The 13,771-nt window shown below is 44.6% G+C and overlaps 1 protein-coding gene across 4 annotated transcripts in view; it reads left to right on the top strand.

Annotated features, from left to right (window-relative positions):
- The window catches only part of DNAH7 (dynein axonemal heavy chain 7), a 151,913-nt gene that overhangs the window by 118,991 nt on the left and 19,151 nt on the right, over positions 1–13,771 (top strand). For all 4 annotated transcript variants that reach the window (XM_070421732.1, XM_070421734.1, XM_070421731.1 and 1 more), the window contains 7 exons: positions 1,568–1,694; positions 2,841–3,035; positions 4,562–4,654; positions 8,619–8,795; positions 9,752–9,913; positions 11,629–11,829; positions 13,504–13,665. In XM_070421732.1, the coding sequence (XP_070277833.1) occupies positions 1,568–1,694; positions 2,841–3,035; positions 4,562–4,654; positions 8,619–8,795; positions 9,752–9,913; positions 11,629–11,829; positions 13,504–13,665 (1,117 nt within the window). The remainder of the gene's footprint in view (positions 1–1,567; positions 1,695–2,840; positions 3,036–4,561; positions 4,655–8,618; positions 8,796–9,751; positions 9,914–11,628; positions 11,830–13,503; positions 13,666–13,771) is intronic.

The following is a 13,771-nucleotide window of genomic DNA, read 5'->3' as shown; positions in this document are numbered from 1 at the left end:
GCTGTGGACTTCAGTTAGCTGCTGAACCCCAGCTCTATCAGACTAACAAATTATTTTAGAATCTTAACTTACCTCTCATTTCCTTTTATTCAAAGAAAAAAAATGTACTTCATTTTTGTTTGTCTTCTGATAGTTATTATTTGTAATAATTATTACTTAACTGTGCAAGCTAACATGTTATGACTACTATAGTGTATAATATGCAACAGCCAAAATAATTTGAATCATCTGGTTTTTATAAAAATTTTAATGTACCAAAATTTATTATAGCAAAATAAATAAATAACTATAGCAAAAAATACGCAAGTACTGAAACAAAAATCTAACTAGGATATAACTTTGTTACAAGGACCAAACTGAAATCTCTCTCTCTCTCTCTCTCTCTCTCTCTCTCTCTCTCTGTCTCTCTCGGAAATACATATAAGTAAACACACACACACACACACACACACACACACATACACACACACGAGGTTTCTTTCTTTTTTTTCCCACTTCTACAAGATCATTTTTTCCATGTTATTAAATACTCTTCTAAAACAGAATTTTTAGTAGCTGGACAATAGACCACTTTATGAATGTACCACAATTTCCTCATTGTAAGTAATCTATGTCAATCATTAGCTCTCTGGAAATGTTTTGTTCATTTCTATTATAATTTTTATAACTTATCGAATAAAAGTATTTTAAATTTTTTATTTCAATGCTAGTTTTTTCCCCTTGGAAGATAATTAAGTAAAAATGCTTAAAGTGTTATATTCACATTAAGATTTATTGTGAATACAGATTGCATGTTAGCACTTACTAGAAAGTTGTTAGTTACAAATATTGTGATCTGCATGTTCTGAATTTGTGGTAAATAAAAATGCAGTTTATCGAGTTTTGTGATTTCTCCAGCTTTTGTGAATTTATGAACAGAGTAGCACATTACTAAACTTAATAAAGGAGCTATAAATTTTGGTCTGTTCATTTAACATATAATATGGAATATTTGGAAGTACTTATAGAATAAAGAAATCAAATTTAACCCCAAGAAATGTTTTGTTAAAAATAGTTCACACACCTTTAAAAGTAATAGATTAATACAGCATACATTGATTTCTTTTTCAAAAGGAAGATTTTTTTTAAAAAAAATCAGTTGAGAATAAAATATCTTCTACTGACCCTAACCGGTTTGGCTCAGTGGATAGAGCGTCCGCCTGCGGACTGAAGGGTCCCAGGTTCGATTCCGGTCATGGGCATGTACCTTGGTGTGGGCACATCCCCAGTAGGGGGTGTGCAGGAGGCAGCTGATTGATGTTTCTAACTCTCTATCCCTCTCCCTTCCTCTCTGTAAAAAAAACAATAAAATATATTTTAAAAAATATCTTCTACTGGTGTTTCTACATCGTGTAGGTCTCAAATTAGTGGACTCAGTTGCTTAGGACTCTGGATTGTTAGGGGGTGACTGACCAGAAAGCTAATTGGGTAACATACACCTAACTGGTTTACGAGAGGTTTCCTTCCAGCACCTTCTTTAAAGTGTGACACGTTGGTATGATTCACTTCTCTCTCTGTCGCCCCCCAGGCTGCAGATTCTCAGGGACCACTTCACGTACTCGCTCTACGTGAACGTGTGCCGGTCGCTCTTTGAGAAGGACAAGCTGCTCTTCTCCTTCTGCCTCACCGTGAACCTGCAGATCCACGAGCACGCGGTCAGTGCTGCTCTCGTGGGCAAGGGCGAGCCCATCACACTAACGCCGCTTCGTTAATTGACTGATTTGTGTATTTGTATTCGGACATAGGCAAAAAGAGTTGTAAATCATTACACAGAAAGAATTACTATAATTAAGGCAAGACAACACTACTAGACTGAATTTCAGAGGTGAAAAATTAAACACGGAGTTCATCATGTAACTATTATTTAAACTTGTGTATGTTTTCATTTAAAATAAATTAGTTTCTATTAGAAACTTATATAAATACGAGAGGCCTGATGCACAAAATTCGTGAGGGGCTCGGCCCCCACCGCCATGGCAACCACCTCTGCCTCGGCCCCTGCTGCTGCGGCTTTGTCCAGAAGGTCGTCCAGAAGGACATCTGGAAGGATGTCTGGTCTAATTAGCGTATTACACTTTTATTATGATAGATGCATATAAATGCACTAAGTCTATTTATTGATATGTTTACATCAAGTAATAGCATAAACGGTAATGTTTTTAAGAACGTGTGCAAGTTAGACAAATCTGTTTGTGTTGAACAATACCTTTCACACATTTTACTAAGTTTGAAATCCATTCATTTAAAATAAAGGGAGCACCGTGAGGATGGAGGTGGTGTGTAAATTCAGTATTTTGTCCACTTATGTGTCTAAGACTTATTGATTTCATATGGTGATATATTGGTGGAATTCTGAAGGAGTAAAAATTTATTTTTGCATTTCTTGCAAAAGTTTCATAACAGTACTTGATTATATTTTATGGAAAATAATTGAAAATACGGCAGATTGATGGCTTTCCACAATTTCTAGGGCCAGCAATACTCTAAGCAGCCATTTGGAAAAACATATATTCAAATAGAATATGTTCAGATTTTTGTGTTAAATGAGTAATTCTGGAGAAGATCATCAAAAAGTAGTTTTTTTTAAGAGGGAACAATTTTTGAAAAATGATTATGATAGATACAATGGTTTCTCGTTGATAAGTACTGAACTGTCTCAGTAGGATAGGATTTCATATGAACCACACCTGAAACTTGAAAATTAACTGTCAATTTTTAAAAACAGCTGTAAATGTACTATTTATGTGATACACTCACTTCCAACCCTTCATGCTGCTTTTTTTCTTTTTTCCCCCCAAAAGATTAATAAAGCTGAGTGGAGATTTCTGCTCACGGGCGGCATCGGCCTGGATAACCCTTACACCAACCCTTGTACGTGGCTTCCTCAGAAGTCCTGGGATGAGATCTGTCGCCTGGATGAGCTGCCCTCCTTCAAAGCCATCCGGAAGGAGTTCATGCACCTGAAGGAAGGGTGGAAAAGAGTCTATGATAGCTTGGTATGTTCTCAAGGCTCTCGCTTTCCAAAATGTTCAAGTGGAGAAAATGTTCAATAACATATTCTTATTTTTGAAAACAAACATGGTTCAAGGAAGCTTTACGTAAGCTGGTCAGATGTTAAATATCAAAGTGTGGAACCACCTTCTAAATCAGTGATTCTGTTTTTGAACTTCCAATTCCTTGAAGTGTGGAGATGCGTGCAAGTTGCATGGTCCGTAAAAATATTATTTCTGAATTTCCCTGCCAGGTTTTTATTTGGTATCTCCTTATACTTTGGCAGTCATAATAGCAGATGAGCTGACATTTTACCAAACAGCTATTGTTTAGGTTTTTTGAATGCAGGATAAGAGCTAATAAATGTTTTCATTTCATATCACATGTCATTTGAGGCGAGGGAAAAGCCAGTATTTCTCAAATTGTTTTATGAATCCCTGTCTGGCTAATTGGAGACTACTATAGTTAACACATCCCATGATACTCAGTTTCCCTTCTGGAATTCATAGGAATTGTTGCCTTCCCGAAGTTTTTAGGTACAAGTGCTAATATTTTGCCAATTCCCAGTTACATTTTTTTTCTATTCCTTTGTTTCTACTCCTTTGACATTCTGCTTCCCTTGGACTTAATTTACAAGAGCTCTGTGTGCGGAAGCTGGGAGGAGGAGGGATGGAGGCAGGTCCGTGGGGAACATTTTGTATCTGGGCACGTACTTGTTGGACTACGCATGATGGCTAGATTGTGTCTACGCACGAATTCAAATATTTTGGACAAGTCTCTTTGGCTCTCTCCTTGCTAGTAATACAAACATATTTCCCAGAGATAAATATGTTTTGTGAGTACTTCGTTCTAATTTGAAATAGAAATTTGTTCACTCTACTGAAGCGTGGAGATTTCTGATCCGAGATACTGCGGAGCCTTCCCTGACACCTCAAAGCTAACAACCGTCACCCTCTTTTCAAGGTTCCCCTCCTGGGATCCTGATTCCTCTCTTCTTGTGCTTTTGTAATTGCTCTCTTTCTTTTTTGGCTTTTTTACTATGCACATTCTCAAGTATTCTTTATTTTAAAAAGTACCCAAAATTGTTCAAAACAAGAAATAACACAATAAATTTTAGTAAAATGCCCTTCTTTTGTAATAAATGTTTATTTTTTATAAATAGATGATGAGAGAGGCTGGTAGGTACTTTTACATGCCTTTGGAGAAATAAGGGGAATAAAGCTTCATATGCACATTTATTTATTTTTTCATAAGAGGGATCATTTTGTTGATTGATTACTATTCATATTGAGATTAACTTGCTTAGTTCATATCCTGGTTTTGATTCCTCTGTGGTGTTCTTAATTTTTTCTTCATTCCTTATTTCATAGCTTTGCCCTGACCTCATAAAACTTACATTAGCATTCCTGATTTCATTTAGTCATTATGTTTTCTCTAAAAAAAAATGATTTATAAGTCAAAATGCTATGTTTGTGTTAGTTTTAGAGATCATCTCCCAAATAACGCTGAATTATATCTACGGTCCTTTCAGGAGCCACATCACGAGGCTTTTCCTGAAGCTTGGGAAGACAAAATGAATGATTTTCAAAGGATGCTCATCGTTCGTTGCCTGAGGCCGGACAAGGTAGACGTGAGCTTTGAAAGCAGCTCAGCTCTGTGGGTTCCGCCTCCCTCCGCCCTCAGCAAACCTGTGGTCCTTTTGTGCCACGGAAGGCAGGGGGGGCGGGGGGACGGAGCGCCAGGGGATGACCTCACTTCCTCTTCATACAGCCGTTTCCCAAAAGTTTGCATATTTACTAAAGCCACACTAAATTCAGATCACATTTCATAGCTTTATTTATTTTATGAGGCTTCCTTCTAAAGTATGCTTCCCCAGTTTCTCACAGCCGACTTCTTTTATATGCTGTAAATCTCATTTTTATTCTTATCATTTCAATACCATTAGTCAATGATGTTAACCTCAACCTAATATACTAGAATTTCTGGTTCTTCAAATGCTATCCTTGTATATAGTTCTTTGTTGGCCTTTGGAAGATTAATAGGATATTATTTTCAAGACATTTATTATTGCTGACTACAGACTAAAATTTCAACAATTTTAGTTTTATTGTCCTCAAATAATAAATCATATAACCAACTATCAGCTGACCTGTATGTCAGAAAATTTTAGTACTCATCAATATTCTGACCTGTATTATGATATGTAATTGTACTCTATTAAAAGAAGTATTCACTTAAGTACAATAGTTCATGTCCACCGAGATAGCCATATACTCTGAGAAAAAAGAGACATTATTGGGGAAAAATTTGAAAAAAAGATCCTGATTATCCTCTGTTCCTACTCAAGTAAAAGTAATACATAATTATTTCAGCACTTACCGTAGTCACAATTTAAGTTGCTAAGGAATATAAGACAAGACTTCCATCCTAACAAAACAGACAAAACAGCAGGACTTAGCTGGTGGAACAGTGTTTTTTAAATGTTTTCAGCCATGTCAGTGCTGACCTGGGATGGAGCTGCTCCTTCCTCTGTGAGTCGCCATCTGTGCAGTGAGCACACGGAGTCCTTGCTGGACTCGGCCGGGGCCGAGTGTCCGTCAGGCAGAGCGCCTGGGGCCCACGATACTTTAGGGGTCCGCGAAGTTGTTTTCATTTCTCTTGTGATCAGAAAGTGTCACCCAGCCCGTATTATATTTGTAATGATACCAAAACCATTGCAAAACGTAATTTTTAAGTTGAAGGGAGGGGCCCACGTTGTGCCCATGAAAGTCTAGGGCGGCCCTGCCCTCCGGTGCGGGGAGTGATGCAGTGGTTTGAGAGTCAGCGTTAAACCGATGACGATGACGGATGACCGCGCTGAAAGGTCCCCGGGGTCGCCCTTGTGAAAAATGACTCCCCCTGAAGCTTCAGGGTCCGGCCTGGGAAGTCCCGCCTCGGGCGTTCATAAGGAAGGACAGGAAGTGTTTCCGAGGCTCGCCTGGTTGGTTTCCCACTTTAGAGCCTTTTATTAGAATTTTCAAAGGTTTTCACTTTGTTTTCCCAGCTAATAAGACTTTTATACTAAAATGTCTCCACATGTACTCTTGACCTTCTTGCCTCAATATTGGAAAAACAAAGAACCTTCTGTTCCTGTTTTAATTAAATTTAATTAAAAGCGATTAACGAACCATTTCCCAATTACAGCTGTTTCATCTGTAGATATCTTTTCCCCGGTTTTATGTTTTAAAAAATTTGACATTTTAATCTGAAAATACATGGAGCTACCAAATAGATCAAATATTATTTTCCATATTCCTTCTCTCTTTAGCGTGTTTTTGAGGGAGCTGGGGAGGGGTTTTGTTTGTGTGTATGTTTTTGTTGTTAAATCAATTGAGGTTCAACTTGTGGTTTCATCCTTCTCTTCAGGGGTGGGGAACCTTTTTTCTGCCAAGGGCCATTTGGATATTTATAACCTCATTTTCGGGCCATACAAAATGATCCACTTAAAGATTAGCCTGCTGTATTTGGTCAAACATTTAATTAGCTCACCCCTAATGCGTTGGCAGGGCCAGACCAAATGATTCCCCGGGCCTTACAGGGCCCAAGGGCGGGACGTTCCCCACCCATTAGCTGCTCTAATACTTTAGCCCCATCTTGTAACTCTCCCTCGGGCTCCCCTCGGGCTCCCTTGGCTAAGGGGTGAGTGCAGATATTAACGCTTCTCAACAAGACTTGAGGTTCATCTCTCCTTCTGCACACACTCGGTGGGGGGATTGGCCGTACACCTTGCCTTGGCCAATAACACGTGAGCATCTGACTCCGTTGTGAGATGTTCCGGGCCCTCTCCTGCCATCGGAGAGGTGGAGTCACGTGTAGAACTGAAGGGCCATGAGCCGGCGGGGTAGCTGAGCCCGCGCAGGGAGCCAGGGAGCGTTAGTTGCCCACACACCCCGGTGACTTCGCGGCGGCAAGAATGAGCTTTCGTTGGGTTAAGCCACTGAGACCCGGAAATTGTTTGCCACTCGGCACAACTTAGTTTATCCCAAGTGACACGTTGTCCACATGTACTGTCACCTCTGTCACCCTTAATCTATGATAATAAAAGCATAATATGCTAATTAGACTAGACGACCTTCCCGATGAAGCCGGGGCTATGAGGAAAGCCCTGGTCCCGGGTGCCTGCTGGTGGCTGGAGGGAAGCCCTGGTCCCGGTGTCAGAGGGAAGCCAGTGCCGGCAGCCGGGGAAAGGAAGGCCTACTCTTGCACAAATTTCGTGCATCGGGCCTCTAGTATAAAATAACTATTAGTGTGCTCTGACATTAGCAAACCCTCCAATCTTACTGTTTCCAGGTACTCCAATATCTGGTGGTCAATTGTTGATTTCGGAATCTATATATTTTAAAATACATGTGGAGGTTATGCTTTTAAAAGAGTAGTTTTCCAAAGTAAAACGGTAGTAGCGTGCCAGAGAAAGGAGCCGTGTTGCGTGGAGCTAACATTTGGGCTAGTGCCACATAGATTTTATTTCTTTGCAATATCTAAGTCATTGGATACTAAAATGCCCACCAGGAAAATGAGCAATTGCTTGAACTCTGGTTTATGAAATACTTTATTTGTCAACGCAACTGTTGGGGTCTCCTTTCCGCTGCTCTCCCCTCAAAACCAGCTCCACCCAGGCAAGAGTCCACAGACGCCAGGGTCCCCGCTGCTCATGTTTGGGAAGATGTAGAAGATGCTCACCAGGTCGCCCTGGAGGAGTCAGATGGGCTGGCACTGTCCTTTCAGTTTGATCGTCTATAAAGTCCAGTCTACCGTGTGTCCTTTAGCGAAGCAGCAGAGCAAATGGGTAAAGGCTGAGGTGAGGAAGGCTTGGGCCTGTTTGCCAAGTGCAGAGCTCCTGGCCACGGCTCTCTCCTGAACTGTGAACAAAAAGCCAATCAATCCGCTTTCACCATAGTTGTTGTCTTTTATCTCGTGAGGAAAGACCAGTGCGGGAAAGGAATCCTAAGGGGAAGGACAAGGACGGGGCTGGGCCCCAGGGTGTTTTCCGGTTCCTGCAATGAACCTGACATCTGTGCCCGTTCACCGTTCACCGTAGCTAACACAGGACATAGCTTATCCGGAAACAACCTTCCCGGCGAGTTTATTCGTCTGTGATTCGAGTTTAGGATTTCTGTCGTTAGAATTCCGCCCCCACAAAGGGAGGACCTGGGGTTGGGCATCCCCTCATTCCTTCAGGAAACACTTCAGTGCACCAGCAATGTAGGTGTGACCTTGTCCGTTAGGGTCCAGGTATCCCGGTACTTACAAATGTCCTGTTTCTCTTCCGTACCTTCCCATATCCAAGTGCATCTACAGAAATATTGGGAGAGGATTAAAACTCTGATTTAAGCCCAGCGATTCCTCCACTGTCAGCTCCTCACCCTCACGCACACCCGCAGCCACACACACGTCCACACCAGGACCAGGCAAACGGCACTCCTATAAGCGGTGGCTTTGACTCTCCACCGACCTAATGACCACCTCAGTAAAACACCCTCCAGCCGGAGCCGATTAGGGTTCAGGCAGATGCGCAATATGCTTTCTCATATGTCCTTGTTCCTTTCTAGGTGATTCCAATGCTGCAAGAATATATAAGCAGCAAGTTGGGGCGCATGTTCATTGAGCCGCCCCCCTTTAACCTGTCCAAGGCGTTCGCAGACAGCAACTGCTGCGCACCCCTGATCTTCGTGCTCTCCCCGGGGGCCGACCCCATGGCCGCCCTGCTCAAGTTCGCTGATGACCAGGTGCCTTCAGACAGATGGAGCTGTGTGTGTGTGTGTGTGTGTGTGTGTGCGCACACGCGTGTATGTGTGTGTTGTGTGTGTGTACATTACTATATATACATATGTACTTGCTTATACTTGAAATGCTAAGGGGATGAGAAAAAGGTAAAAAAGTGTCACTCGCTCAGCCCTTGAGAGACTTGGGAGGCTGACCGAGTCCCAGGACATGGATATCTAAACGGCCGCACTGACGTGAGAAATGGCTCCTTATCTAAAACCTAAAACCAGAATGTGGGCTGCTGGGGCATGGCTCAGTGGATGAGCATCGACCTATGAACCAGGAGGTCACAGTTCAATTCCTGGTCGGGGCACATGCCCGGGTTGCAGACTTGATCTTCAGTGGATGTGCAGGAGGCAGCCAGTCGATGATTCTCTTTCATCATTGATGTTTCTATCTCGCTCTCCTTCTCCCGTCCTCTCTCTGAAATGAATAAAAGCATATTTAGGGGAAAAAATGAACTTTAAAGTGTGTATCAAGCGTTAATTTTTTTCCCTCTGAATTTTATGCAGTAGCTAAATTAGTTAAAATATAACTATTCAAAGATTTGGACAAGTTCATCTGTCTGTTCATCGTTGTTGTTTTGGGCTTTGGATTTTAGGAGTTGCTGCATAACAACCAAGCCTTTCCATCTCCTCCTCATGTTAAAGGTCTTCCTAATTTCCTTTCTGTCCCTTAGCTCAGCAATCAAGAACCTACAGAATTTTTCATTTATTACCATGACCGTTTCCTACATGAGTTGACTTGCTCTTTACCTAAGCGGTTGTAGGATGCGTATTCAGTAAGGATGTTTTAGGGCCGTGTGTGTTCAGACCGTGGAAGGATGCTACATAATTAAATAGCAGTATGGCTCACGGTAACGTTTCCTGTCCTAATGCTATTTCTCCTCCTTCCCCACCTTGCTTATTCTTGTCCACAGGGGTACGGGGGAGCGAAACTTAGCTCTTTGTCTCTGGGTCAAGGCCAAGGGCCCATCGCTATGAAGATGTTAGAAAAAGCTGTCAAGGAAGGAACGTGGGTGGTTCTGCAGAATTGCCACCTGGCCACCTCTTGGATGCCGACCCTTGAGAAAGTGTGCGAGGTAAAAAGTGCAAGTCTGTTTTCCTAGATTGCGTTCCCACAATATGATTAGTGCTATACTAGGACATACCATGGAAGCCACTCCCTTCCTTTTGTATCATTTGGAGGGGGGCGGGTGAGTGAATGCTGGACCACAGGAGGGGTGAGCTGCAGGACCAAGAAGAGCGCACAGTCAGGCCTTGCTGGGTCCCTCATCTCAGGCTCACGCAGAGGCGTGCGAAGCACAGGGCAGACAGAACACCACCCGCTTTATACGGCCCTGGGCTGAACCAACAAAGGAGGCTCTTCAGGGACATCCACGTGGCCACTCGAAACTGTAGCATGCCAAGACACAACCTGTCCTTTAATTCACTCCTCACGCACACAGCTAGTGATCCTGCCACCGAGGGTCGGTCTAAAACCAAGGGGCACCCCTCCCACCCGCTTGGCACTGGGTCACGGCACTCCCCTCTTTTCCAGAAAGTAAGCCCATTGGTTCAGCGAGTAAACAGAAAACGTGGTGCCTGATTTCAGTAAACAGAAAGGAAATGTGTCCTCTCATTACCCAGCCCCTCCGAACTCAGAGAGCCTCAAGCTCCTCAACAACCAAGATGATGCTATACCCGGCACTATCCAGGCCCTCGTTAACCCACAGGCGCCACGCGTCCTTCCTAACTCACCAGCCCTTTCCCCAGGCGCCATGCGTCCTTCCTAACTCACCTACTCCTGCCCACTGGGGTGCTCACCATTGCTTTACTGATAGAGATTTGCAAGTTTAAAACCAGACACCACCAAAAGGACAAGGCAGCAGGGAGTGGGGCTGAGTGGGGAGAGGGAAGGGCCCTGGCCTTGGTTCCCAGTTCCCTCCGCCTCAGCACAGGGCTGGGTGTCCCGCTGGCCTGCAGGCCTGACTGGGCCCTTAAACAAGTAGCTACTAGTGATACGTTTCCTGCTTCAAGATACACCAGTTCTTCTGGCCTTTCAGAATGGTCTTTTTTTTCTTCCCTTCTTGGTGTAATGCTGACATATCTGCAGTGTGGTGCTTATTCTCACAGCATGGCTACAGCCAAAAATAAAAATAAAAAGGATTATTCTCCATCCCGCTCCGAGGCAGAGTATTCTTTCTGCAAATAGTTCATCAACACCAATAAAGACACACGTTTTGGGGGGATGTCTTGGTCTTTGCTGTGACCAATTCTGAATTATGTAGCCCCTCTGTATACTTTATAGTTATACTAGAGGCCTGGTGCACCAAATTCGTACATGGGAGGGGTCCCTCAGCCCGGCCTGCACCCTCTCCGATCCCCCTTGGGGATGTCCGACTGCTGGTTTAGACCTAATCCCAAACAGGCAGTCAGACATCCCTCTTGCAATCTGGGAACCCTGGCTCCTACCTGCTCACCTGCCTGCCTGTCTGATCGCACCTAACTGCTCTCCCCTGCCGGCCTGACCACCCCTAACTGCTCCCCTGCCGGCCTGATTGCCCCTAACCACCTCTGCCTTGGCCCCCGCCACCATGGCTTTGTCTGGAAGGACAACCAGAAGATGTCCGTTCAACCCAGTCTAATTAGCACATTACCCTTTTATTAGTATAGATGGTTTAACTGTATCAAGTCTATTGTTCCTGGGGCGGAATCAGATGTTCAGGCTTTTGCCTCCAGCCCCTCCCAGCCACGTGATCTGGTGAGTTCTCGTTGATTTAATTGGTGCTTTGGTATCTGATTCCTTTTCCTGCAGGAGTTAAGCCCAGAATCCACACACCCAGACTTCCGAATGTGGCTGACCAGTTACCCGTCTCCCAACTTCCCCGTGGCCGTGCTGCAGAACGGAGTGAAAATGACCAACGAGGCCCCGAAAGGGCTCCGGGCGAACATCATCCGCTCCTACCTCATGGACCCCATCTCGGACCCCGAGTTCTTTGGCAGCTGCAAGAAGCCCGTTAGTGCCGCCCAAGTTTTGTTGCCCAGCCCCCGGGGTGGCGGGTGCGTGTGCCCGGGAAAACTCCCCCTTAAACAGGCCTCCCTCCCGCACTGCGGCGCCCTTGGCTTTGATTACTGATTATTGACTGTGCGGAAGTCAATTTTATTAATATTTTATTTTAATTTTACTACCGGCCCCATCCCTGCTCAGCTGGGATCTTGGTGGGTGTCGTTAATAATGCAGCCTTCTATTTAGAGAGTCGCTGCCAGCCATTCCCAGCGCGAATCTGCAAGGTTGGAGAATCTTGTTTCAGGATATTAACTGAGCCATTTGCTACTCGGAGCCCTATCTTTAAATTAAAATATAAAAACGTCTCCTCTGTGTAACTATAACGAGAGGCGAACGGCTCTGCTCCTGGATGGATGGGGCTCATAGGGTCTTTTGTAGCAGCGCCGGGCAGACAGGGAAGCCACCCGCTGCTTTCCTGATTAGGATTCCGTGTGTGAATGTCTGTGACCCAGAATTGTTTCACAGCGTTTTACCGTAATTAAAAATGGAAGAGTTTCGTTTTAAGAGAGGTTATGAACCTCGGTGAGTTTCTGCCATTACAAAGCTCACAGTCCTGATGTCGGAATGTGTTTTAAGTATACATCAAAAGGAAACATTAAAAAATAAAGAAGTACTTTCATTAAACAAAAGTCCTGGCACTAAAAAACAAGCACATATATTTAAAACTGAGTCAGGCCTTCTCCCGAGCTCCTGAGACCTGAGTCTGGCTAATGTCCGCATGGCTTGGGCCGTGAAGCGCAGGCCACTCCCAGGGGAGGGCGCTGCTGCGTACACCAGCTGGACAGAGGCTTTTTTGAAAAATTGTCCTCCCTTCAGTCTCGATCCAAAACAAAACCCAAGTCTCCTCAAATTCCAAAGCAGCACATCATAATCTTTTGGTTTTAATTTTTTTTATTTGGAAATATTTTTAAACTCACAGAAAAGTGACGAGTAGGAAAGTCGCACAGGGAACGCCCCTACGCCCAGTGCCCACATTCACCTCCTGTTGCCATGTCCCACGCGCTGGTGAGCCAGGAATGTCACGGCCCTTCTTCCAAGCAGATGCTGCCATGTCTGCCTGTGGAGGGCCGGGCGTTCTCTCGCTCCGGTGCAGCTGTCAGTTTAGTAAATGTCACGAGGACACACTGTTGGGTCTAATCTACCACTTGTTTTCCAAATTGGTCAGTGATGCCCCTGACAGCCCTGGCCTGTCCACTACAGGATTGGTCTGGGGCTCGTGTATGTTTAGTTCCCAGTCTCTCTGCCTTCTTCAGTCTGAAACATGTCCTCAGCCTTTCTTTGGCTTTGATGACACTGACATTTCTTCCTTTTTTAAAATAGAGTTTTATTGGTTTCAGAGAGGAAGGGAGAGGGAGAGAGAGACAGGAACATCAATGATGAGAGAGAATCATGGATCGGCCGCCTCCTGCACGCCCCACACTGGGGACCAAGCCGGCAACCTGGGCCTGGGCCCTGTCGGGGAATCAAACCCCAACCGCCTGGTTCATAGGTGGACGCTCAACCACTGAGCCAGGGCAGTCGCACGATGACATTGACGTTCCTGAAGCATCTGTCTTAACCATGGCCAGTACGATGCAAAGGGAGGGGAGAGGAATGAGGTGGCGCCGTGCCTTCTCATTCCAGGCGGAATTCAAGAAGCTGCTGTACGGCCTCTGCTTCTTCCACGCTTTGGTACAAGAGCGACGGAAATTCGGGCCCCTGGGCTGGAACATTCCTTACGAGTTCAACGAGACTGACCTGCGGATCAGCGTCCAGCAGCTGCACATGTTCCTGAACCAGTACGAGGTACCGCAGAGGTGACAGCGGGCGGGGCCTGCTCTGCTCTCCATCCCCTTGTGCGTGTGTGTGCAGTGAGCGGGACCTCTGGCTCATCCCTGCTCCGAGGCGATGA

The sequence above is a fragment of the Myotis yumanensis genome, unplaced genomic scaffold (assembly GCF_028538775.1).
Source record: "Myotis yumanensis isolate MYYU_CA2020_CCGP unplaced genomic scaffold, mMyoYum1.0.hap1 SCAF_8, whole genome shotgun sequence".
NCBI lineage: Eukaryota > Metazoa > Chordata > Mammalia > Chiroptera > Vespertilionidae > Myotis > Myotis yumanensis.
Note: the sequence above shows the minus strand (reverse complement) of the source record. Positions and strands in the feature narration are given on the sequence as shown.